Genomic DNA, 25,961 nt, shown 5'->3' with positions numbered 1-25,961 from the left:
AACCGGGAAGCTTTCAGATTTGGTTTTTCCCAGGTGTGTCAACATGGCTCTCTTCATAAATTGGAACTTTGAGCAATCCTTTGCCTTGGACTCTGATTTAATTTTGGATGCTGTTTGGAACCCTGAGACTCTCTTTGGAAGAACCTGAGATCAAGAGACAGACAGGTCGAAAGACAGAAACGCAACCCAAACACACATTCTATTTCTCTTTCCCAACCGTACCTGGGAACCAGGCAATCAGCCCGTTGCAAGGTGGTGGCGTCCAGCTCAAAAAGAGAAGCGATGTCGTTCCCGTGAGGAACCGAGACCAGGGTGTACATAATCTTCTCCCCTGCCTGCCGTTTCTTCTTCAGAGTTAGAAGCTCGTTGTCTTTCTGCTGAGACAGAAACAGAAGTAACTTGGTTTTGTTTTCAAAGCGGGCTGACTCTAGAGATTCTCAGTCATCTGCCGTAGACCGTGGCCGTCCCCCTTTTCAGGAGGAAACTGGATTGTCTTGGTTCTTCTTTCGCTTCTCATCCAAAAAGCTTCTTCAGCTCCGACTATCTATCATTCCCCACTACCCTGTCAGGGCTGAAGAAGCTTCTTGGATGAGAAGCGAAATGAGAATTGAGGTCTGCCAGGCTTGAAGATGCCAAGGATGGAGATCGCTGAAATAGACTGCTTTCCTTCCCCAATCTTTAAGGGGGATGCTCAGATGCAAAAAGGGACACAGTGGCTCAGACGCTGAGCTTGTCGATCACTTAAGACCGCATCCCCATGATCACGTGATCAAAATTCATACGCTAGGCAGCGGACTCACAATTATGACTGGTCGCAGTTGCCCAGGGCTCACGTGATCCCCCATTTGAGGCCTTCTGAGGAGCCAAATCGATGGGGAATCCAGATTCAATTCACCACCAAATCAAAAATGTTGAACACAAGAAGCAGTGCCTTTCGTTTTCAACGCTTAAATATCAGCGCTTTTGTAAGGAGATTTCACAGGGACCGAAATGTTTCACCCTGCTTTATTTAACGGCGTTGGACTCACCAGAATCTTTTCCCCATTGCAGCCATCTGGATAAAGAGGATTAAGCTGCAAAAGAATACTTCGATTAGCATTGTTAGAAGTGGTTCTCAACAGGTGGTGTTAAAATGAGTTTGTGGTTACAGGTTCAAGAGGTAGAGAAATGTGCCAACTACAAGCCAATTTGTTCTTTATTAGTAATGAGGAGGAGGAGGAAGAGGAGGACTGTGGGGTCCTTAGTGCTCTCTGAGCTTGGTGGTTTTCTTGTAGACATTTCGTTACCCAACTAGACACTGATAAGGGAGGAAGGAGGAAGGAAAGGACAGAAGAAAGGAAGGAAAGGAAGATAGAACACTGATAAGGAAGGAAGGAAGGAAGGAAGGAAAGGAAGATAGAACACTGATAAGGAAGGAAGGAAGGAAGGAAGGAAGGAAGGAAGGAAGGAAGGAAGGAAGGACACTGATAAGGGAGGAAGGAGAAAGGAAGGAAAGGAAGGAAGAAAGGAAAGGAAGATAGAACACTGATAAGGAAGGAAGGAAGGAAGGAAAGGAAGGAAGGAAGGAAAGAAAGAAAGGAAGGAAGGAAAGAAAGAAAGAAAGAAAGACACTATAAGTAAGGGAGGAGAAAGGAAGGAAGGAAGGAAGGAAGGACACTGATAAGGGAGGAAGAAGGAAGGAAGGAAGGAAAGAAAGAAAGAAAGGAAGGAAGAAAGGAAGGAAGGAAGGAAAGAAAGAAAGACACTATAAGCAAGGGAGGAGAAAGGAAGGAAGGAAGGAAGGAAGGACACTGATAAGGGAGGAAGAAGGAAGGAAGGAAGGAAGGAAGGAAGGAAGGAAGGAAAGAAAGAAAGAAAGACACTATAAGCAAGGGAGGAGAAAGGAAGGAAGGAAGGAAGGAAGGACACTGATAAGGGAGGAAGAAGGAAGGAAGGAAAGGAAGGAAGGAAAGAAAGAAAGGAAGGAAGGAAGGAAAGAAAGAAAGAAAGACACTATAAGCAAGGGAGGAGAAAGGAAGGAAGGAAGGAGAGTGAAAGAGGAGGAAGAAGAGAGGGAAGGGAAGGGAAGAGTAGGGAAGGGAAGGAAAAGAAAGGAAAGGAAAGATTTTGTTGTGGACATATTTGAATGCCAGCTTAAATTGAAAAGCCATTTCGAATAAAAGCTATGATGACATTAGACACCCCCCCCAACTCTAAAAGAACTATTGGTTCTTTTAATAACAACTTTTTCTCTCTCTTCTTCTCCCTTTCACTCCCGGCCCCCTACAAATATATCAATCTCTCCACTTTACAGACATTCTGCCAGGAAGTAGATGAATTGTGCAATGCGTAGGCACTGCCTCCTGCTGGCATAATTTCCATCTATTTGTTCAAGATAAACTTGGCAAGGCAGGCGCCCCCCCACCCCACCCCAGATTTGCTTCAAAAACAAAACCCACAGAGCGCGTAACCTTGACTCCTAAAAGTCTTCATTTATCAAACAAAACGACTTTCAAGAACAACCCCGATCAGGCTGGCCAGGCGGTGTTTCCAGAAAAGCAAATAAAGTTATCTTTCCACTGAGTACAGTCAATAAAACCACCATTCATTGCGGACAGATTTTTTTATCCTAAGGATAAATTTTAAAAAAAAACTTGAGATAAACTTCTTGTCCTGGGAATCCTTCAGCTGCAAGGCTACCTTGGGCCCTTGTTTCTTTGGCAAGGGCAGGGGGACAATAGACCCAGCCTAAATGGGATTATTTATTTTTGCGATTATTTTATTGGCTAACTCAGTGGTTCCCAAACTTGGCAACTTTAAGACTTGTGGACTTCAACTCCCAGAATTCTCCAGCCAGCGGAGCTGGCTGGAGAATTCTGGGAGTTGAAGTCCACAAGTCTTAAAGTTGCCAAGTTTGCCAAGCAGAGCCGGCTGGAGAATTCTGGGAATTGAAGTCCACAAGTCTTAAAGTTGCCAAGTTTGCCAAGCAGAGCTGGCTGGAGAATTCTGGGAGTTGAAGTCCACAAGTCTTAAAGTTGCCAAGTTTGCCAAGCAGAGCCGGCTGGAGAATTCTGGGAATTGAAGTCCACAAGTCTTAAAGTTGCCAAGTTTGCCAAGCAGAGCTGGCTGGAGAATTCTGGGAGTTGAAGTCCACAAGTCTTAAAGTTGCCAAGTTTGCCAAGCAGAGCTGGCTGGAGAATTCTGGGAATTGAAGTCCACAAGTCTTAAAGTGGCCAAGTTTGCCAAGCAGAGCTGGCTGGAGAATTCTGGGAGTTGAAGTCCACAAGTCTTAAAGTTGCCAAGTTTGCCAAGCAGAGCTGGCTGGAGAATTCTGGGAGTTGAAGTCCACAAGTCTTAAAGTTGCCAAGTTTGGGAACCACTGGGCTAACTGATTCAATGTACGGCCTGATTTTCTGCTCAGGAAGGACACATAAGGAATTCACCAAACCAGATTGATTCCTTGTCCCGACAAACCCCTTTTTATTAAGCTAATGTGAATTCCCCTCATTCACCTCCAGCAAAGTCCTGGCAAAAGGGTTGGTACTATAGGTGTAATAGGAATGTTTGCACCATGTGCCAATTAACAACTGTATTTCAGGTCTAGATTTTCAACCTGAACTGTTCTTATTAGCTATAGGATCGGTGGGGGGGGGGGGGAATTGGTAAGAAGAGCGTGGATTTAATATTGCGTGTTTTAACAGCAGCGAGGATTATATTCGCACAATACTGGAAAAACGAAGATGGACTGCGAGATGAAGAGATAGTGACGGAGAGATTAGATTGTGCAGAAATGGACAGATGGACGTTGAAAATTAAACACAAAGAAGATGCAGGTTACTATCAGACGTGGAATCTATTTTACCAGCGGCTGGAAAAAAAAAGAGGTGGAGATTAAGAATGTAAATTTAGAATAGAATAGAAAAGAAATAGGAATAGAAATAGAAATAGGAATAGGAATAGGAATGGAATGGAATGGAATAGAATAGAATAGAATAGAATAGAATAGAATAGAATAGAATAGAATAGAATAGAATAGAATAGAATAACAGAGTTGGAAGGGACCTTGGAGGTCTTCTAGCCCAACCCCCTGCTCAGGCAGGAAACCCTACACCACTCCAGACAAATGGTTCTCCAACATCTTCTTAAAAACATCCAGTGTTGGAGCATTTACAACTTCTGGAGGCAAGTTGCTCCACTGATTAATTGATTAAATTTCTCGTTAGTTCTAAGTTGCTTCTCTCATTGATTAGTTTCCACCCACTGCGTCTTGTTCTACCCTCAGGTGCTTTGGAAAAGGGTTTGACTCCCTCTTCTTTGTGGCAACCCCTGAGATATTGGAAGACTGCTATCATGTCTCCCCTGGTCCTTCTTTTCATTAAACTAGACATACCCAGTTCCTGCAACCGTTCATCGTATGTTTTAGTCTCCAGTCCCCTGATCATCTTTGTTGCTCTTCTCTGCACTCTTTCTAGAGTCTCCACATCTTTTCTACGTCGTGACGACCAAAACTGAATGCAGATGGGATCTAATCAAGAGACGGAAAAAGAACCTGCCAAGTTTTCCAGACTCAACGTTTTCTGTGGAAAATTGTCTGCTTTCAGACTCTGTTTGGCAGCTTCAAAGTTGTATCGTGTGTCTGACGGTTTTATTACCGATGTGCCTAATTTGTTTCCAACATTCCAGTGAAAGTATGTGTGTGGTTTTTTCCCTCCACACATTATAGAGTTTAGTACCTTTGGCTTAATTGCTTCAAGGCTCACAAAACAGGCTGGGGGTTGTTGTATTTTACATAAAACAACAGAGTCCAAATACTTCTGTAGACTAAGGACACTGCCATCAGCACGCTAATTGGAATCGTACCTATTTGCAGAAAAATATTTTTCCTGTTCAATGTTTCCAAAAAGGAAGGGAAGGGAAGAGAAGAGAAGGAGTGAGAAGCAAAGGTGAGAGAATGGAATGGAATGGGAGAGGAGAAGAGAAGAGAAGAGAAGAGAAGAGAAGAGAAGAGAAGAGAAGAGAAGAGAAGAGAAGAGAAGAGAAGAGAAGAGAAGAGAAGAGAAGGAGTAAAAAACAAAGGGGAGAGAATAGAATGGAATGGAATGGAAGAAAAGAGAAGATAATAAGAAAGAGAAGAGAGAAGAGAAGAATAGGAAAGAGGAGAGAAGAGAAGGAGTGAGAAGCAGAGAGAATATAATAGAATAGAGTAGAATAGAATAGAATAGAATAGAATACGAAAGAGAAGAGAAGAGAAGAGAAGAGAAGAGAAGGAGTAAGAAACAAAGGGGAGAGAATAGAATGGAATGGAATGGAAGAGAAGATAATAAGAAAGAGAAGAGAAGAGAGAAGAGAAGAATAGGAAAGAGAAGAGAAGGATTGAGAAGTGAAGGGGAGAGAATATAATAGAGTAAAGTAGAGTAGAGTATAGAATAGAATAGAATAGAATAGAATACGAAAGAGAAGAGAAGAGAAGAGAAGAGAAGAGAAGAGAAGGAGTAAGAAACAAAGGGGAGAGAATAGAATGGAATGGAATGGAAGAGAAGATGATAAGAAAGAGAAGAGAAGAGAGAAGAGAAGAATAGGAAAGAGGAGAGAAGAGAAGGATTGAGAAGCGAAGGGGAGAGAATATAATAGAGTATAGAGTAGAATAGAATAGAATAGAATAGAATAGAATAGAATACGCAAGAGAAGAGAAGGAGTAAGAAACAAAGGGGAGAGAATGGAATGGAATGGAATGGAAGAGAAGAGAAGATAATAAGAAAGAGAAGAGAAGAGAGAAGAGAAGAATAGGAAAGAGAAGAGAAGGATTGAGAAGTGAAGGGGAGAGAATATAATAGAGTAAAGTAGAGTAGAGAAGAGTAGAGTAGAGAATTCAGCGATTCAGCGCTCATTCGTCGGAGAACTTTAGAACACGCGGTTTAGTCAAGCGTGGTTTTGTCGTTCACCCTTTTGTCGGTGAACCCGTTTTTACATTTTCCTCTTTCCTTTCGCCAATTCAGCCACCGGTTTAAAACAATAAGCCAAACCTTTTTTTTTTTGCAAGTAGCCGTGATGGGCCCAAGAATGGACTCATCTTTGCATTTCTCTCATTCGGAAAGTTATCGGCGCAACACAGGGGGCTCTGCGCCGATTAAATTCACAACGGTTCATTTCAACCACATCATTCCATAATGAAAATCCAATCCCAATGTCATTTTTTTTTCCAGCAACAAGAAAAGACGCCGGATGTGGCTATGAAAAAGACAAACGAAAGGAAAAGAATTCAGCGGCCCTTCCCGCAAATTTCCTCAACGCCACCGACAAACATTTGGTATGGCCAGATAAGCTCTTTACGGTTGACAAGACCGAGACATTGAAATTCAAAGGAAGGACGTCTGTGGCAAAGGCTGGGAGGATTTTCCTGGAAATAAGCATTGAAACCGTCGGCTGGCAACAGCAATGGAGAACCTCTTGTTGAAGGCTCTCAAAAAGGGTGGTTAGGTGACCAGTTTCTGGGGGATTTTATTAGAGGGGTCACCAGTAAATTCATAATTTTAAATCCTGCGGACCGCTAATACGATCTGCCTAATGACCGGCTGGGTAGGCGTGGCTAGGTGATCATGTGACTGGGTGGGCCTGGCCCAGAGGTGGTTTCCTGCCAGTTCGCACCAGTTCAATAGAACTGGTTCATCAAATCTACCGAACCGGTTAGAAGAGGTTCCATCAGTGGACCCGGAAAGCAGGCCACACCTACAGAAGAGGTTCCAAAAATTCTTGAAACCCACCACTGCCCCGCCCACACATACACACACACACACACAGACTCACACAGAGAAAGAAAGAGAAAGAAAGGAAGAAATAAATAAATAAAAAGAAAGAAAAAGAGAGAGATGAAAGAAAAAAAGGAAAAAGGGACAGAGAGACAAAAGGAAGGAAAGACAGAGAGAGAGAGAAGGAAGGAAAGAAGGAAGGAAGGAAGGAAGAGAGAAAGAAAGAGAGAAAGAAAGAGAGAAAGAAAGAAAACACATGGCTGGCAAGCCACTCCCACCAGGTCACATGGCTGGCAAGCCACTCCCACAAAGGAGGCCACACCCACAGAGTAGGTTCGAAATTTTTTTGAAACCCACCACTGTCCTGGCCAACTCGATGTCACTCACATCGAGGGACGCCTCGCCCAGCATCTACTCACCCCTCCCCTCCCAGCCACTCCTCCTGTCCCCACACGGGGTCCTTGGGGCCCCAACAGGAAGCAGTTGCTGGAGCGAAGCAGCCACCAGGAGAAAGAATTGGCAAAACAGCTCGGTTCAAATTGGATCTGGCCAAGAAGGAGGCTCAGCAGAAGCACCTCAATGAGGACTACGAGCATAGGCTTTCCAAGCAGAGGGAAGGCCTGTGGGAGTGCAAGGCCAGGCGTCAGCACCTGGAGGCTCAGCAGGCTGAGATGGTCAGCCAGTTTCCGGCCATGATGCAGTCCCACTGGAACGAGGCCCTCCGGCTCTTTGCCACCAGCAACTCTTCCCTCCAGCCTTTGCCCAAAGCCCCCCACCAGGAGGCTGAAGCAGACCCCAAGTGGGAATTTCTGCCCCCCTCCAACCCTCATAAAAAGACCCCGAAGGGGGAGACTCTCTGCAGCAACACAAGCGTTCATTGCACGTATCCGTCCCAGGGGCCGTAGTTTGAGGACTCCCGATTTAGTGCAATATAAGCAATGCTAATAATTTTTCAGCAGAGCACCAAATTTTTCTCATGGACCCCCCCAGTTGATGACCTCTGCTTTAATTGAAGGCTCTCAAAAAAGGTGGTTAGATAACCCCTTTCTGTGGGTAGTTGATTAGATTCCTGAATTAAACAAGTTGAGCTAGATGGTTTATGAATAAACTTTTCCGTAGGAGAAGGAGTGGCGGAGTGAAATGGGGCAGCAGCCTAGAATTCCTACGTAGCCACAAGCAAACTAAACCCAATTCTCCTTGAGTCCTGTTGACCTCTTATCTAATTCTAAATACAGGTTGATCTTCATGTGTGTCTCTGGTCTTCTGCACCTCACACCTTCCAACTTATACGTTCTGAGATATTGCCTGTGGAGATTCTCGGTCATCCAAGGTCCTGGTTGTCCCACAGGTGCTTTTTTCAAGAGGCAACTGGACTTTCTGGCCTTTTTTTCTTTGAAGAGGTTTCGCTTCTCATCCAAGAAGCTTCCTTGTGTCCGAATGAGGCACAACTCCCTCAACCCATGTCTCGCTTAGCCACGGGAATCTTGGGCTCAGCTGTGTATGCCGAGGACTGCCCATATGAAACGGAAACCTCTCCAGGACAAATGCCTGACCCGTCAAAACCGCGGAGGACAAAATCGCGCTCGACGAAAGCGCGCATTTGACGTCATCACAGCACGACGAAAAAAATTAAAAATTGAAATAAAATTAAAATTAAAGCAAGCTGATTCACATAAAGGTAAGGGTTAGGTTTAGGGTTAGGGTTAGGTTAAGGGTTAGGGTTAGGTTTAGAGCGTTAGGGTTAGGTTTAGCGTTAGGTTAAGGGTTACGTTTAGGGTTAGATTTAGGGTTAGGTTAAGGGTTAGGTTTAGGGTTAGGTTTAGGGTTAGGTTTGGGGGGGTTAGGGTAAGGTTTTCGCTTTATTTTTACATTTTTCGATCACAGCGCGATGTTTTCGTCGTGCTGTGATGGCGTCAAATGCGCGCTTTCGTCGAGCGCGATTTTGTCCTCCGCAGTTTTGTGGTGGAACCGGACAAATGTACATAATTTAAAATGCTCAAATCAGATCGGACTCCCAGGATTAAAAGACACGCTGCGTGGATTTCACAAAGTATTCCATGGGCCGCCACGACGCGCAAAACGGTATAAAGGGGTTAAAATCCATATAATTTGTGCCTTTTAATCCTGTGAGGTCGAAGGGGTTTGGAGCAGTTTAATGTCTACGCCCTGTGCCTTATTTCTTCCTATGATTATATCTTCTTGTGCCCTCAAGTTTCTGTCCCTGGCCTCAGGGCCTACAGCTTTTTCCTGTAAATTCTGATATTATCTGTTCTTTTTTTTTGCTTTCCTGTTCGGCTATAATTTATCTTCTTCAGAGAAAAGCAAACTGCTCTTTCCTTTTGCGCAGTCCTTGTTTCAAAGAATTTGCAATACGTAACCAGGTTAAGATATTCCCCCCCCCCCGTTAGATAATCAAGAAGAGCAACGTAACCAAAAGGTTAGATGTAAATGCAACCTGGTCCTATATTTTTGTTATTGTTGATTGCTCTTTCGAAGGATCGGGATTATTTGCAACCGTACTACAACGACAGATATTGAAGCTGGAGCTTAAATACTGACCACAAACCCTACTCTTTACTAGCCCTGATGAAGTTACCGAGTTGGGTCAAGAAACGTTTGCAAGAAAACTACCAAGCTCAGAGAGCACCAGGGGCCCCTCATAGTGATTGATGATTGTCCATCAAGCTGGAAGGACATCATAGAAGAAAAAACAGATGATTTTAGAGGTTCAGGGTTTTTATGAACCTCGGGTCTACCATCTTGCCGAACTTAAACCTCTCCAAAACATTTAAGGGCGTAAAATTTCAGGCAGACGTCAATAGCCTATAAAGGAGAATATTTGTAGCTCAGGGTTGAAATGACTAGCACTGATGATGTTACCTAGTTGGGTCAGGAGACGTCTGCAAGAAAACCACCAAGCTCAGAGAGCATCAAGGACCCCATAGTCTTCATCCTCCTCCTCCTCATTTCTAGCACTGATGATGTTCCCTAGTTGGGTCTTTGTCATTGTTGTTTTCATTGTCATTGTCCTCCTCCTCCTCCTCCTCCTTGTTTCTAGCACTTATTATGTTCCCTAGTTGGGTCATGTAACATCTGCAAGAAAACCACAAAACTCAGAGAGCACCAAGGACCCTTCAGTCCTCCTCCTCCTCCTCCTCTTCCTCCTCCTCATTTCTAGCACTTATTATGTTTCCTAGTTGGGTCATGAAACATCTGCAAAAAAACCCACCAAGCTCAGACAGCACCAAGGACCCTACAGTCCTCCTCCTCCTCCTCCTCCTCCTCCTCCTCCTCCTCCCTCCTCCTCCTCTGCTCCTCCTCCTCCTCCCTTCTAGCACTGATGATGTTACTTGATTGGGTAATGAAACGTCTTCAAGGAAACCACCAAGCTCAGAGAGCACCAAGGACCCTACAATTCTCCTCCTTCTTCTTCTCCTCCTCCTCCCCCTCCCTCCTCCTCCTCCTCTTCCTCCTCCTCATTTCTAGCACTGATGATGTTCCCTAGTTGGGTCATGAAACATCTGCAAGAAAACCACCAAGCTCAGAGAGCACCAAGGACCCCACAGTCCTCCTCTTCTTTGTATATCCCTCTCCCTTCTAGCACTGATGAGGTTACCTAGTTGGGTCATGAAACATCTGCAAGAAAACCACCAAGCTCAGAGAGCACCAAGGACCCCACAGTCCTCCTCTTCTTTGTATATCCCTCTCCCTTCTAGCACTGATGAGGTTACCTAGTTGGGTCATGAAACATCTGCAAGAAAACCACCAAGCTCAGAGAGCACCAAGGACCCCAGAGTCATTGTCCTCCTCCTCCTCCTCCCCCCCCCAATAACTCTCCCTCTCTTCTAGCACTGATGATGTTACCTAGTTGGGTAATGAAAAGTCTGCAAGAATACAGCCAAGCTCAGAGGGCACCAAGGACCAAACTTTGGCCACCACACAAGGAGAGAGAACTCCTGGGAGAAGACCCTGAGTTCAGGGAAGGTGGGAGGCCAAAGGAGAAGGGGAAGAGCAGAGGATGGGATGGTTAGGTGGGGTCATGGATGCAATGAGCATGGATTTGGTCAAACTCCAGAAGACAGTGGAACACTGGGGGGGGCGGAGGGGGGCTGGCATTTTGTGATCCACGTTGTCGCGAAGAGCCGGACACAACTGAGAACAACCAACAGCAATGCAATCTCTCTCCTTCCATGCCCCCCCCCCACGATCCACAGGAAATCCCTGATGAAAAAGACCTTTACATTGGCCTTGTTTAAACCCCCACCGATCTTACTCAGGCGTTCAAAATCATCGTGTTCCTTACTTCAGCAGCCAAGTAGTTTCCAGTCGCCAGGTGTTTAAACCTGAACAGGCTGTTCCACTGTCCGGCACCCCCACGGCAAGGATCGTGGTGCACCACCTGCAGAACAAGCACACGGGGGGGGGGGGGTCAAACATGGCAACAACAGTGGGATTCTACCTGATTTATCCCCGTGTCAACAACACCGGGGTGGGAGAGAGAGGGAAAGAGAGAGAGAGAGAGAGGAAAAGAGAGGGAGGAAGGAGAGAGAGGGTGGGGCATGGAGGGAGGGGAGAGAGAGAGGAAAAACAGAGGGAGAAGGAGGGAGGGGGAGGGAGGCAGGGAGAGGGAGGGAGGAGAGAGGAAAACAGAAGGAGGAGGAGGAGGGGGAGAGAGGGAAGAAGAGAGAGGGAGGAGAGGAAAAACAGAGGGAGAAGGAGGGAGGGGGAGGGAGGGAGAGGGAGGGGGAGGAGAGAGAGAGGAAAACAGGAGGAGGAAGAGGGAGAGAGAGGGAAGAAGAGAGAGGGAGGAGAGGAAAAACAGAGGGAGAAGGAGGGAGGCGGTGGGAGGCAGGGACAGGGAGGGAGGAGAGAGAGAGGAAAACAGGAGGAGGAGGGAGAGAGAGGGAAGAAGAGAGAGGGAGGAGAGAAAGGAAAACAGAGGGAGAGAGTAAAGCAGAGGGAGAGGGCGGGAAGAAGAGAGGGAGGAAAACAGGAGGAGGAAGAGGGAGAGAGAGGGAAGAAGAGAGAGGGAGGAGAGGAAAAACAGAGGGAGAAGGAGGGAGGGAGAGGGAGGCAGGGAGCGGGAGGGACAGGGAGGGAGGAGAGAGAGGAAACAGAAGGAGGGAGAGAGGGGGAAGAAGAGAGAGGGAGGAGAGAGAGGAAAACAGAGGGAGAGAGTAAAGCAGAGGGAGAGGGAGGGAGGGGAGGGAGGGGAAAACAGAAGGAGAAGGAAGGAGGGAGAGGGAGGGAGGGAAGCAGAGAGGCAGAGGGAGGAGAGATAGAGAAAAACAGAGGGAGAAGGAGGGAAAGATAAGTTTTAACAGCAGATGTTTTCGGGCTCCATTGTGATCATAAGTGGAAGGCCAGTTGTATTAAAAGGACAAGGCAAAGCTTCCATTGATTCAGGGGGTTCCTTCTCAAAATATTTGGGGATATCAGTGCGGATTAAAGAGGTTACAAGGAACATAGAGCCCAGCTAGGGAGTTTCTCTGCCTCCAGCCCAAAAATACCTCTATTTCCCACAGGGCTTTCGAACTCGTTGCCGAGGTGGCCGACTGCCTCAAAGTTGTGCGAAGGAAAATGTGTTGCTTCTGCTGGTATTCATCGCAGGTCAGAAACTTCTCCTGTTCGGCATGGAACAATCGGACAACATCTCCCTGAATAGATGGAAAGAAAAAGAGAAGGGGGGAGGGAGGGGGAGATTGAGAAAGATTGAGAGAGAGAGATTGAGAGAGAGAGAAATGAGAGACAGAAAGAGAGAGAGAGATTGAGAAAGATTGAGAGAGAAAACGATTGAGAAAGAGAGAGAGAGAGAATGAGAGGGAGGGAGGGAGAGACATTGAGAGAGATTAAGAGAGAAAGAGATTGAAAGAGGGAGAATGAGAGAGAGATTGAGAGAAAAAGAGAGAAAGAGATTGAGAGAAAGATTGAGAGAGAAAGAGATTGAAAAAGAGAGAGCAAATGAGAATAAGAATGAGAGAGAGGGAAGGGGAGAGATTAAGAGATATTGAGAGTGAGTAAGATATATATATATATATAGAGAGAGAAAGATTGAGAGAGAGAAAAATGAGAGACAGAAAGAGAGAGAGAGCGATTGAGAAAGATTGAGAGAGAAAAAGATTGAGAAAGAGATAGAGAGAGAAAGAGAATGAGAGGGAGGGAGGGAGAGACATTGAGAGAGATTAAGAGAGAAAGAGATTGAAAGACAGAGAATGAGAGAGAGATTGAGAGAAAGATTGAGAGAGAAAGAGATTGAAAAAGAGAGAGCAAATGAGAATAAGAATGAGATAGAGGGAAGGGGAGAGAGGGGGAGAGATTAAGAGATATTGAGAGTGAGTAAGATTGAGAGAGAGAGAGAGAGAGATTGAGAGAAAAAATGAGAGTCAGAAAGAGAGATTGAGAAAGATTGAGAAAGAAAAAGATTGAGAAAGAGAGAGAATGAGAATGAGAGGGAGAGACATTGAGAGAGATTGAGAGAGAAAGATTGAAAGAGAGAGAATGAGAGAGAGATTGAGAAAGATTGAGAGAAAAAGAGAGAAAGAGATTGAGAGAAAGATTGAGAAAGAGATTGAAAAAGAGAGAGCAAATGAGAATAAGATTGAGAGAGAGGGAAGGTGACAGAGGGGGAGAGATTAAGAGATATTGAGAGAGTAAGATTGAGAGAGAGAGAGAGAGAGATTGAGAGAGAAAAAATGAGAGTCAGAAAGAGAGATTGAGAAAGATTGAGAAAGAAAAAGATTGAGAGAGAGAGAGAATGAGAATGAGAGGGAGGGAGGGAGAGACATTGAGAGAGATTGAGAGAGAAAGATTGAAAGAGAGAGAATGAGAGAGAGATTGAGAAAGATTGAGACAAAAAGAGAGAAAGAGATTGAGAGAAAGATTGAGAAAGAGATTGAAAAAGAGAGAGCAAATGAGAATAAGATTGAGAGAGAGGGAGGAAGGGCGAGAGGGGGGGAGAGATTGAGAGATATTGAGAGTGAGAAAGATTGAGAGAGAGCGAGAGAGAATTGGAAAGATTGAGAGAGAGAGATTGAGAGAGAAAGATTGAGAGAGAGAGAGAGAGAGAGAGAAAGTTGGATAAATACCAATTTATAGTTTTTCTATCCATAAAATTCGGGAGAGATCCCAAATCTCTGCGGGGGGGGGGGGGTAGAAGATCATCAGGTGATATTCCTGGAAGATCTAAAACCCAAAATGCCATTTTATGTTGTTTTTTCATGGAGAGAGAGTTAAAAGTCAGAGTCAGATTGAGGAACACCAGGGGACACAATCTTGCCAGGGCAGAGTGCTTTAAAAAGATGAACAAATTGGCCTTACAAACACTTCCCACAAACTCCTTTTTATTTTGGGTAGAGAGAGGAAATGATGATTATCAAAACGTGGTCAATTTGCCACCAGGATCCTGGTGGAAAAGTTCACCGCTGTGAAGCCACGGAAGACTAGATGCCGCCTTCTCCTTCGTGGCCTTCCGAGTCTATTCCACTTCCTGACAAGGATGGAAGAAAATGTAGGATGCTGTGGAAATCATTTCAATCATTTTTGAAGACGGATAAGCAGGAATCCAGAACGACCCTCCTATCAAAGATAGGTTTCAGAACAACCGGAAACATTACTTTGTCGATCGTAAAAATAGCTAAAACGAGGAGCTCTGGAAACGAATAAATTTTATAAGAATGAAGAAAAAGACACTTACACCTTTAAGCACATCCTCTCTGTAGCAACTAAATTTCATGAACAAGGTGATTTTCCAACTGGTGTTACAATTTACTGCATTCACCTGCATTCAAGAAGACGGAGAATTGTAAGCAAGGTTATGAAACAACCACATAAAAAGGTTTCTATCATGTTAAGGTAGAAGTAAAGTTTCTCCCCGCACGTATGTGCTGGTCGTTCCTGACTCTAGGGGGCGGTGCTCACCTCCGTTTCAAAGCCGAAGAGCCAGCGCTGTCCGAAGACGTCTCCGTGGTCATGTGGCCGGCATGACTCAACGCTAAAGGCGCATGGAACACAGTTTCCTTCCCACCAAAGGTGGTTCCTGTTTTTCTACTTGCATTTTTTACGTGCTTTCGAACTGCTAGGTTGGCAGAAGCTGGGACAAGTCACGGGAGCTCACTCCGTTATGCAGCGCTAGGGATTCGAACCGCTGTAATGCCGACCTTTCTGATCGACAAGCTCAGCGTCTTAGTCACTGAGCCACCATGTCTTATCATGTTACACTCTGAAAAATGACTGTTCCCCCATCTCTGTTTTATATATCCATTTTCCTTAGAATAACTTTCTTCCTGTAAAACTGTCCATTGTCCTCATCAGGACTTGATGCTATATCGGAAAATAACAAAAAACCACCTTCAAATGAAGCTGCTAAAAATATTTTAAAAGTAAAGTTATATATCTGGAGATACTTCAGCAGAACCCGGCTTAATGTTAACTTAATCAGCCACCCAGTAATCTCTTATTTCAATCCCATCCATAGGTATAAATGTGGCCACGAGGATGTAATAGGCAACGAAAACCAAAAAGGTGTTTTTCTCTAGGCAACCACTGGATTTTTTTCCTGATTTTTCTGGAGGACGTTTCACTTCTCATCCAAGAAGTGAATCCTTTCTCTTTTTCAGAAGACAACAGAGGGTGGGAAGAGTAGAAATCCTTCACATGCTTCACCGGTTATTTAGAACTGAGGAAGCTTCTTGGATGAGAAGTGAAACGCCTTCAAGAAAAATACAGCAAAGACCAGTTGTTAAGTGAATTCATCCTCCCCGTTGATTTTGCCAATCAGAAGGTCACAAAGGGGGGGGGGAATCACGTAACCCCGGGACACTGCGGCCGTCATAAGAGTAAACCAATTAAGCATGGGTCAAAATATATGAAACATGGACATATAGAGAACTTCTAAGATGATGAACAAAGTGAGATGTTTACCGCTGTTATTCTATATCAGTGTTTCTCAACCATGGCGACTTTAAGTCCTGTGGATTTCAACTCCCAGAATCAGATTCTGGGAGTTGAAGTCCACAGGACTTAAAGTCGCCAAGGTTGAGAAACACTGTTCTATATAGTAGATTAAAGGATTTGTAATGAACATTGAAAGATTGCCATTTATAGACACTTAAGACTAATCTAATCCATTAACTAATCGGGGGATGTTATGATATAGGATATAGTTAAATAAAGAAAGGATAATGATAATAAATTATATACATGGAGGATTAGAAAATTTTGGTATTAAATATCATGGATGTTTAGCTAAAACAGGATATGAGGATTTAATGTTAATGGAGGATTTTGCAAATAAGTAAATGAAATGCCAGTATGTGGTTTATGTATGGAATCTTGGTATATTTAAGGATGAAGGATGTTTAAATAACTATAGTCAAATAAAAGTGGAGGTATGATGATGTTAATATAGTAAATATTTGAGTTAAGATACTTGAATTAATATGAATTATGTTTGATGACGGTGGAAGAGATGCACAAAAGCCTTTTGTAACCAGCTGATACACTTTCTACAGTATGTAAAGAAGGAGGAGTTGTAAAATAAATGAATACAAATTTATAATAATACAAAAGAGTAATCTAATCCAAGATATGGAAAAATGGAGAGGGAACATGAAATGTACTTACAATGGGAAACTACTGAGATTTAAAGACAGAATCACAAATTGGGGGCATGTAAGGATGTATAATTATATAAATATAATGATGAGAATAGCTGGGAATTATAACCAGGTCTACATCTCGGCCAAAAATAGGCTGGGGGGTGGTTTAAAAGCACAATGATTATATATGTATACTTTTTTGTTCTCTCTGTTATTTTTTTAAAGAAGGAGGAAGATATATGTCAAATTAAATATGTATACTGAAAAGGAATTATAAATACCATAAAGATAAAATGGAGCTCGCTCAGAGGCTGAAATATACCAAGTAAATGAATTGAAGAGTGTGAATTAGAGGAGGGAGGTAGGGAAGAAGAGAGGGATAGGAGAGAGGGCAGGAGGGGGGAAGAGGAGGAGAGAAAGGAGGAGTGGAAAGGGGAGGGAGGAGAAGGAGAGAGGAAGGGGAAGTAGAGAAGAGAAGGATAACAGAAGGAAGAAAGGAGGTAGGGAAGAGAAGGAGAGAAAGGAGGAGTGGAAAGGGGAGGGAGGAGAAGGAGAGAGGAAGGGGAAGTAGAGAAGAGAAGGATGACAGAAGGAAGAAAGGAGGTAGGGAGGAGGAGGAGAGAGGGAGAAGAAAGTGATGGATAAGGTACAAATATGGAGTATGGAGAGCAGAAGAGCCAATAATTGGTTTTGGGGAGTTGTTGGTAAAGTGAATTGATGTAAACATTTAATAATACAATAGGATGTTGGCTATGTAATAGTATACATGTGATTATATGTTATGAAACTGGAAAAATTAAAAAAAAACTTTAAAAAATAAATAAATATTAAATGTGAACCAGTTGTCAAGCGTCTGAATTTGATGTTCTAGGTCATAAGTGCGGGAAAAAAAGTCCCGTTCTTCAGCGACGGTCACTAAATGGACTGTTTGTAACACAAGGACTGCCAGACCACGCAGGATGCCAGGGACAACAGGGAAGTGGGCCCCTGATCTGCTCTTTTCGTAACAAGCCTTCACCTGGGGTGACGACGCCTTGACTGCAACCTTCCAAAACAAACCTGGTTAGAGGCCTAAATCCTCATTCAAACCCACCTCCTTGCATCCTGGATTGTCTAAGAGTTCAATTTTGCTGGCGTGCAACGGCTGCCCCGCGTTAACCGGCATTAAGACGACTTTATCTCCGACAAGAATCTGAAGTTATAAAAAGAGTCGCGTGTTATCCTTCAATTATTATTATTATTATTATTGCAACAACAGAATTGTATCACAGCGGCCAGTTGTTTCGCCGGATTTGGCATTGGTTACTAGTCGGGCCCCACCCAGGGGCCTAGGACGTCGTAACGTATTTTCGTAATATGCGTGCAGATCCAAGCAGTGCGGCTTTTTGCATTTGACCAATGGTGATTTTGTCAATTTTTAACTGTTTTAAATGTAATTCCAGTGCTTAAAAATTGACAAAATCACCATCGGTCAAATGCAAAAAGCCACACTGCTTGGATATTATTATTATTACACAATTGTATCACAGCGGCCAGTTGTTTCGCCGGATTTGGCATTGGTTACTAGCCGGGCCCCACCCAGGGGCCTAGGACGTCGTAACGTATTTTCGTAATATGCGTGCGGATCCAAGCAGTGCGGCTTTTTGCATTTGACTGATGGTGATTTTGTCAATTTTTAACTGTCTTAAATGTAATTCCAGTGCTTTTGGAATAGCACCCAGTGTGCCAATTACCACTGGAATTACCACTGCTGGTTTGTGCCATAGTCATTGAATTTCGATTTTTAAGTCCTGGTATTTCGCGATTTTTTTCATGTTCCTTCAGAATGGAGTGGGTTCTGTGGAATGGAGAATGAAAAGGGGGGAAGAGAGGAGGGAGGAGGAGGAGAGGAGGAAGAAGAGGAAGAGGAGGAGGGCTGTAAGGTCCTTGGTGCTCTCTGAGCTGGGTGGCTTTCTTGCAAACGTTTCATTACCATCCGAGGTAACATCATCAGTACTCAAAGGGTTTGTGGAATGGAGAATGAAAAGGGGGGAGGAGGGAGGAAGAGGAGGAAGACTGTGGGGTCCTTGATGGACTCTGAGTTTGGTGGTTTTCTTGCAGATGTTTCATTACCCAACTAGGAAACATTATCAGTGCTAGAGGGAGAGGGATTTGCAGAGAGGAGGAGGAGGAGGAAGAAGAAGAAGAGAAGGAAAAGGAGGCAGAGGAGGAGGAGAGGGAGGAAGAAGAAGAGGAGGAGGAGGACTGTAGGGTCCCTGGTGCTCTCCGAGCTTGATGGTTTTCTTGTAGACGTTTCATTACCCAACTAGGAAACATCATCAGTGCTAGAGGGAGAGGGATTTGCAGAGAGGAGGAGGAGAAGGAGGAAGAAGAGGAGGAGAAGGAGGAAGAGGAGGAGGAGGAGAAGGAGGAAGAGGAGGACTGTGGGGTCCTTGGTGCTCTCTGAGCTTGGTGGTTTTCTTGCAGACGTTTCATTACCCAACTAGGAAACATCATCAGTGCCAGAATGGAAGGCGTTTGCTCTCTGTTTACATCCAAACGGCTTGTCCTATCATGGTAGGTAGGAGCATTCTTGGTTTTCCTTATTAAAGGTATCATTTGATGCTTGATTAGTCTGGTATTAATCCTGGTGCTCATCTCTACTAATCTGCGTGTTGATTGCTGGTGAGGTGATGTTTCGCTCTTTTATTTTTCCTTCTTAGTTTTTTTTTTTAATTGTCTCTCTCCAATGGGGTGTAAACGTTGCTCCTGTGCCTGCTGATGGCTGATGTGTCCAATGCCAGAGGCTTCTGGGGATTCTGTAGCATTTATGGACTTAAAACGACCAAACTCATAGAGCAACAAGGGCTTCACACATCATGCATTTTCCGACTCGTGCAATTCCACACGCATTTTCTTCAACAGAGAGAAATAGCCAAGCACGCATGCAAGGGCAGTTTGTGACAAGCGCAAAGTTGCAACTGCACCGAAGCACCCACAACAGAGCACTGAAAACAAGTGGTGGCACTCCTTGTAATGCAGCATAGTCAGTTCCAAAACTTCTGGGAAACAAGGTTTTAACCAAATTTACCAACACGTTCAAACTTAAAATACATCATTTGTAGTTTGTGATTGGTTGACGGGCAAGTAAGTAGCAAAAAAACCCCTCAAAACGAATGACAGGGTGGATTTGATTTAAATCAAGTCTATTTAAATCATGATTTAAATCACTAGTAAAAAAAAAAGGCTTGATTTCAATCGATTTAAATCGTAATTTTTAAAGGGCAGCGATCACCTCTGCTGTGAAATTGTGTGAATGCATCAATGCAATGCATGTTATCTCAGCTGGCAAAGCTTGGATTCATTTGAATGAGGGGACCAAAAATGTCAATATTGCAGAAATCTACAGCCTCCTGCTACGTAACTAAGCTCCATTTCGTGCTGAATAAACTAAATTATGAATGTATCTTAAGTAGAAAGCTATCTTTAGATAGATTTTTATTCCAAAAACATTTTATTAAAATAAATTGGATAAAAATCCAAAAAATCTGATTTAATTTTTTTTAAATCTGATTTAATTTTTTTTAAATCTGATTTACTTTTTTAAAAAAATCTGACTTAATTTTTTTTTAAAAACCGATTTATTTTTTTAAAAAATCTGATTTATTTTTTTTAAATCTGACTTAATTTTTTAAAAAGATCTAATTTAATTTTTTAAAAAAATCTTATTTAATTTTTTTTAATCTGATTCAATTTTTTAAAAAATCTGACTTAATTTTTTTAAAAAATCTTATTTATTTTTTTTAAAAAATCTGATTTAATTTTTTTAAAAAATCTTATTTAATTTTTTTTAAATATGATTTAATTTTTTAAAAAATCTGACATAATTTATCTGCTTTAATTTTTTTTAAAAATCTGATTTAATTTTTAAAAAAATCTGATTTAATTTTTTAAAAAATCTGACTTAATTTTTTAAAAAAATCTAATTTAATGTTTTTTTAAATCTGATTTTTTAAAAAATCTGATTTAATTTTTTTTTAAGTCTGATTTAATTTTTTTTTTGAAAAATCTGATTTAAACAAAAAAAAATCTGATCCGGGGGTGTGTGTTAATCATCATTTTTTATCCACCCCGATGAATGATACGAATTCCATGGATTTTTCTCTGGTTTTCTTGTGGCAGATTGGAAAGTGGAACAATCACAGGCAAAACTCACTCAGATGTTCGCTTGTGCAAATGTCTTATTGTGCTGCTCCTTACAAACCAGAACACCCACAATAAGATCACGAGCTTTTGACTACACACGACAGTCGTACTTAATGCAGGATGCACTTCATGCCATGCTGAAGGGGGAAAAGGAAATAACTTACAGCTACGTCAGGGCAGAGAAAGTATTAGCAAAAGAAACCTGCAGGATTGAATCCGCAATTACAATTCAGCTGGAGGAAGAATCAGGAAGACAATATTAAGAAGTATGTCAAATGAATGTTGGAAACGTCAAAGTAAAGAAGGGACTTTTTAGAAAGAAAAAAAAATGGGAGTATGAGTCAAATTTTAATACAGAAAATTCTGAAAATGGAGATTAAAAATGAAACTAGAATTTTTTTCCTTGGATTTGGATTTATTTCATTTATATGCTGCCCTTTTCCCCGAAGGGGACTCAGGGTGGCTCACAATTCAGTCAGGGAAGGGGGTACAGACAGGGGATAAAAAGACGAACATAACAAAACACAATTTAAAACACACAACAACCATACCATTCGAGGGGGGGGCAAAAGCTCTTTAGCCCCCGGCCTGTCGGAACAGCCAGGTTTTAAGGGCTTTGCGGAAGGCCTGGAGGGTGGTAAGGGTTCGAATCTCCACGGGGAGCTCGTTCCAGAGGGAGCCCAATTGGTAGCCAGTGCAGCTCGCGGAGGACAGGTGTAATATGGGTGTATCTCGGTACACCCAATATCGCTCGCACGGCTGCTTTCTGGACTAGCTGTAGTCTCCGAACGCTTTTCAAGGGTAGCCCCATGTAGAATCTGCATGCAGGACACGGGGCGAAGTACACCAACATCCCAGCACCTTCGTGTTTCGCTCACTTACGTTGTCCCCTTCGCTTCGCAGTTTCCAAAAGGGCTGGATGTAGAACCAGGAGCCTTCGTTCCCGGCGGTATCCAAAGAGACCCGCATGGCGTTCTTTTCCAACAAGGCTGGCAATCTCTTATTGACGGTGAGATATTTGTTGCTCTTGATATGAAGCAGCTGTCGGGGAGGAAAAGAAATAAAGGTTCGTGCGTTCAAACTCAACCGTCCGCTTAAGATTCGACCCAAACTCAACCCCATTTGCTGAAGATGTTTTCTACACTACTAGAACGGGAGGAAATCTCTTGATTTTGGCCAACTACCTTTGGAGGGAACGGGCTGAAGCACTTGGCTAACCACAGCACGAACTGGCTTAATTTAGGAGCCGAAGTGGCGCAGTGGTTAGAATGCAGTATGGCAGGCTAAACTCTGCCCACTGCCAGGAGTTCGATACTGACCGGCTCAAGGTTGACTCAACCTCCCATCCTTATAGAATAGAATGTAGAATAGAATAGAATAGAACAGAACAGAATTGGAAAATGGAATAGAATAAGAAATAGATTAGCATAAGAAATAGAATAGAATAGAATAGAATAGAATAGAATAGAATAGAATAGAATAGAATAGAATAGAATGACAGGACAGGATAGGAAAGGAAAGGAAATAGCAAATAATAGGAAATAAGAAAAGAATAGAATATAGAATAGAATAGAACAGAACAGAACAGAATTGGAAAATGGAATAGAATGGAATAAGAAATAGATTAGCATAAGAAATAGAATAGAATAGAATAGAATAGAATAGAATAGAATAGAATAGAATAGAATAGAAGGACAGGACAGGACAGGATAGGAAAGGAAAGGAAATAGCAAATAATAGGAAATAAGAAAAGAATAGAATGTAGAATAGAATAGAATGTAGAATAGAATAGAATAGAACAGAACAGAACAGAATTGGAAAATGGAATAGAATGGAATAAGAAATAGATTAGCATAAGAAATAGAATAGAATAGAATAGAAGAACAGGATAGGATAGGAAAAGAAATAGCAAATAATAGGAAATAAGAAAGCAATAGAACATAGAATAGAATGTAGAATAGAATAGAATAGAACAGAAGTAGAAAATGGAATAAAATGGAATGGGGGGGGGGAATGGCCTCCAAGCATTGTTGTTTCCCATGAGGCACTGCTTCCCCCTTTCAAGGACACCCTGATCAGCCCCAGCATGGCCTGCCAGTTCCCATACCAAAATGAACAGAAGGGATTGGTGGACGTAATGGATTGTGGGTGGCCCGTGGGGGAATGTGTGTGTGTATGAGGGGAATTGACTATGCTTGCTTTTGCACGGGGAAACCCAGAGCTGGTTTTGCTTCTTCTATGCCAATGTGGTTTGTTCAATAAAGTTTGTATACTCCTGGCAAAATAATGTCCCGGGAGGTTTTTTCCTTTTTTCTGGATCCGCCCACTGGATGATGGACACCCGATCCCTTTGTGGCTTTCGAAAGACACACCTGGATCACGTTGCTGTATTTCACAATTTCCCCCAGCAACTTCCGGTTCTCGCTCTCGTTCTGCTTCTGTTCCAGTTCAGCTGCATGCTGCAAGGCAATTGGTTGAGCTGAATTATTAGCAGAGTCACAGAGTTAGAAGGGACCTTGGAGGTCATCTAGTCCAACACACACACACCCGTTAAAGCAGGAGACCTTCTACCATTCACACAAATGTTGCCCAATCTCTTTTTCAAAACCTCCAGTGTTGGAACATTTCACAACTTCTGGTGGCAAGTCGTTCCATTGATTAATTGTTCCCACTGTTAGGAAGTTCGTCCTTAGTTCTAGATTACTCTAGGCTTCTCTCCTTGAGGAGTTTTGAAGCTCAAGATGGCCCTCAAGATTAGCCTCTAGATATATTATAAAGATATCCTGTTGTTGATAAATAATTTTAATAAGGAAGTAATCAAAAATTGGTATATATATGTGTGTGTGTGTGTGTGTGTGTGTGTGTGTGCGCGTGCGTGTGTGTGGGTGGGTGTTGTATTTGTGCTGATAAATAAAGGGAGACTAGTATAGATCTATTTTAAGCTATTTAGCTCTCATCAGCTAGCCATACCCTTACTGGGATTCGAACCTGTGCTATATTACATCTTAGGCAAACGTCTTAGCCATTAAGCCACAAGTTCTCCTCCTTATCAGCTGAAGCCAGGGAAGAAGGAGGAGGAGGAGGAGGGGGGAGGAGGAGGGGGGAGGAGGAGGAGGACTGTGGGGTCCTTGGTGCTCTCTGAGCTTGGTGGTTTCCTTGAAGACATTTCATTACCCAACTAGGAAACATCATCAGTGCTAGAAGGGAGGAGGAGGAGGAGGAGGAGGAGGAGGAGGAGGAGGAGGAGGAGGAGGAGGAGGAGGAGGAGGAGGAGGAGGAGGAGGAGGAGGAGGAGGAATAGGAGGAGAACTGTGGGGTCCTTGGTGCTCTCTGAGCTTGGCGGTTTTCTTGTAGACGTTTCATGACCCAACTAGGAAACATCATCAGTGCTAGAAGGGAGGAGGAGGAGGAGGAGGAGGGGGGGAGGAGGAGGGGGGAGGAGGAGGAGGACTGTGGGGTCCTTGGTGCTCTCTGAGCTTGGTGGTTTCCTTGAAGACATTTCATTACCCAACTAGGAAACATCATCAGTGCTAGAAGGGAGGAGGAGGAGGAGGAGGAGGAGGAGGAGGAGGAGGAGGAGGAGGAGGAGGAGGAGGAGGAGGAGGAATAGGAGGAGAACTGTGGGGTCCTTGGTGCTCTCTGAGCTTGGCGGTTTTCTTGTAGACGTTTCATGACCCAACTAGGAAACATCATCAGTGCTAGAAGGGAGGAGGAGGAGGAGGAGGAGGAGGAGGAGGAGGAGGAGGAGGAGGAGGAGGAGGAGGAGGAGGAGGAGGAGGAGGAGGAGGAGGAGGAGGAATAGGAGGAGAACTGTGGGGTCCTTGGTGCTCTCTGAGCTTGGCGGTTTTCTTGTAGACGTTTCATGACCCAACTAGGAAACATCATCAGTGCTAGAAGGAAGGGGATTTTGCTCAGAGATTTGAACTGTGGGGTGCTGGGTGCTCAATGAGCTTGACCGTTTTCCTACAGGCCTTTCATTACCCTAACTAGGTAACTTCATCAGTGCAAATGTAGTCTAAGCACTGATGGAGCTCCCTAGTTAGGGTAACGAAACATCTGCAAGGAAGCCACCAAACTCAGAGAGCACCAGAGGCGCCTCCTGGCCAACAAGGTTTAACTTCCAGAATTCTTAAAGTTGCTGAGGTTCTAAAAACGTCTCTTCTAAACCACACCAAACAAAATGTGACTCCGTTCCTTTTGGCTTGGTGGGACGTAAGAACGTAACCCATGGTGGTTTCTAAACCAACCACCTTTTAGACAAAACAAAGCTTCGCATGCTACAGCCAGGCGCTAGGAGCCTCTTGTAATTTCTTGTCTTTTTTATTTTTTTAACCATTCATTTGTAAATTTCCCTTAATGTACATGAATGCTTTACAAACAGCGTAAGAAGACACGGCATTGCAAAACGTACGAGACACAGCTAAAGCGTAGATTAGGGGGAGTAGCCATCACCTATATACGTATTATCTAAAGAGGAAAAATAAGTGGGGGGGGGAGAAAAAGACGGCATCAGAAGTCATTGGAAAGAGGGGAAACAATGGAATCAGAACTACCAAAAGGTCCTTACTTGTAATTTCTTTAAGAGGGCCGCTTCAGTGTGATTACCCTGTTTGGCCTGCTTCGCTTTCCAATATTGTTTCTGTGCGGAATACCGGTTCATGGGACATACTTTGAAAAGACAATCTGAAAAGCAAAACCAACATTTAAAGAATGGCTTTAGAATAGAATAGAATAGAATAGAATAGAATAGAATATAGAATAGAATATAGAATAGAATATAGAATAGAATATAGAATAGAATAGAACAGAATATAGAATAGAATATAGAATATAGAATATAGAATATAGAATATAGAATATAGAATATAGAATATAGAATATAGAATATAGAATATAGAATATAGAATATAGAATATAGAATATAGAATATAGAATATAGAATATAGAATATAGAATATAGAATATAGAATATAGAATATAGAATATAGAATATAGAATATAGAATAGAATAGAGTAGAGTAGAATAAGAATGAACAGAACTAGAATAGAATGGAATGGAATGGAATGGAATAGGAATAGGAATAGGAATAGGAATAGGAATAGGAATAGGAATAGGAATAGGAATAGGAATAGAGTAGAGTAGAGTAGAGTAGAGTAGGTAGAGTAGAGTAGAGTAGAGTAGAGTAGAGTAGAGTAGAGTAGAATAAGAATGAACAGAACTAGAAGAGAAGAGAAGAGAAGAGAAGAGAGGAGTTGGAAGGGACCTTGGAGGTCTTCTAGTCCAACCCCCTGCCTAGGCAGGAAACCCTATACCGTTTCAGACAAATGGTTGTCCAACATCTTCTTGAAAACCTCCAGTTTTGGAGCATTCACAACATCTGGAGGAAAGATGTTCCACTGATTAATTGTTCTCACTGTCAGGAAATTTCTCCTTAGTTCTAAGTTGCTTCTCTCC

General features: G+C 43.0%; 1 protein-coding gene across 1 annotated transcript in view; it reads right to left on the bottom strand.

Annotated features, from left to right (window-relative positions):
* Positions 1–25,961, bottom strand: part of ITPR2 (inositol 1,4,5-trisphosphate receptor type 2) — a 168,017-nt gene that overhangs the window by 105,228 nt on the left and 36,828 nt on the right. The window contains 9 exon segments of the mRNA XM_087722382.1: positions 223–374; positions 1,029–1,073; positions 11,029–11,124; positions 12,236–12,382; positions 14,419–14,502; positions 17,415–17,513; positions 21,389–21,547; positions 22,879–22,965; positions 25,074–25,189. Of these exon segments, the coding sequence (XP_087578508.1) occupies positions 223–374; positions 1,029–1,073; positions 11,029–11,124; positions 12,236–12,382; positions 14,419–14,502; positions 17,415–17,513; positions 21,389–21,547; positions 22,879–22,965; positions 25,074–25,189 (985 nt within the window).

Source organism: Thamnophis sirtalis, unplaced genomic scaffold, assembly GCF_051295495.1.
Source record: "Thamnophis sirtalis isolate CommonGarterSnake01/CBP01778 unplaced genomic scaffold, rThaSir2_p1.2 scaffold_9, whole genome shotgun sequence".
Classification (NCBI taxonomy): Eukaryota; Metazoa; Chordata; class Lepidosauria; order Squamata; family Natricidae; genus Thamnophis; species Thamnophis sirtalis.
This window is presented reverse-complemented; position numbering and strand designations above follow the sequence as displayed.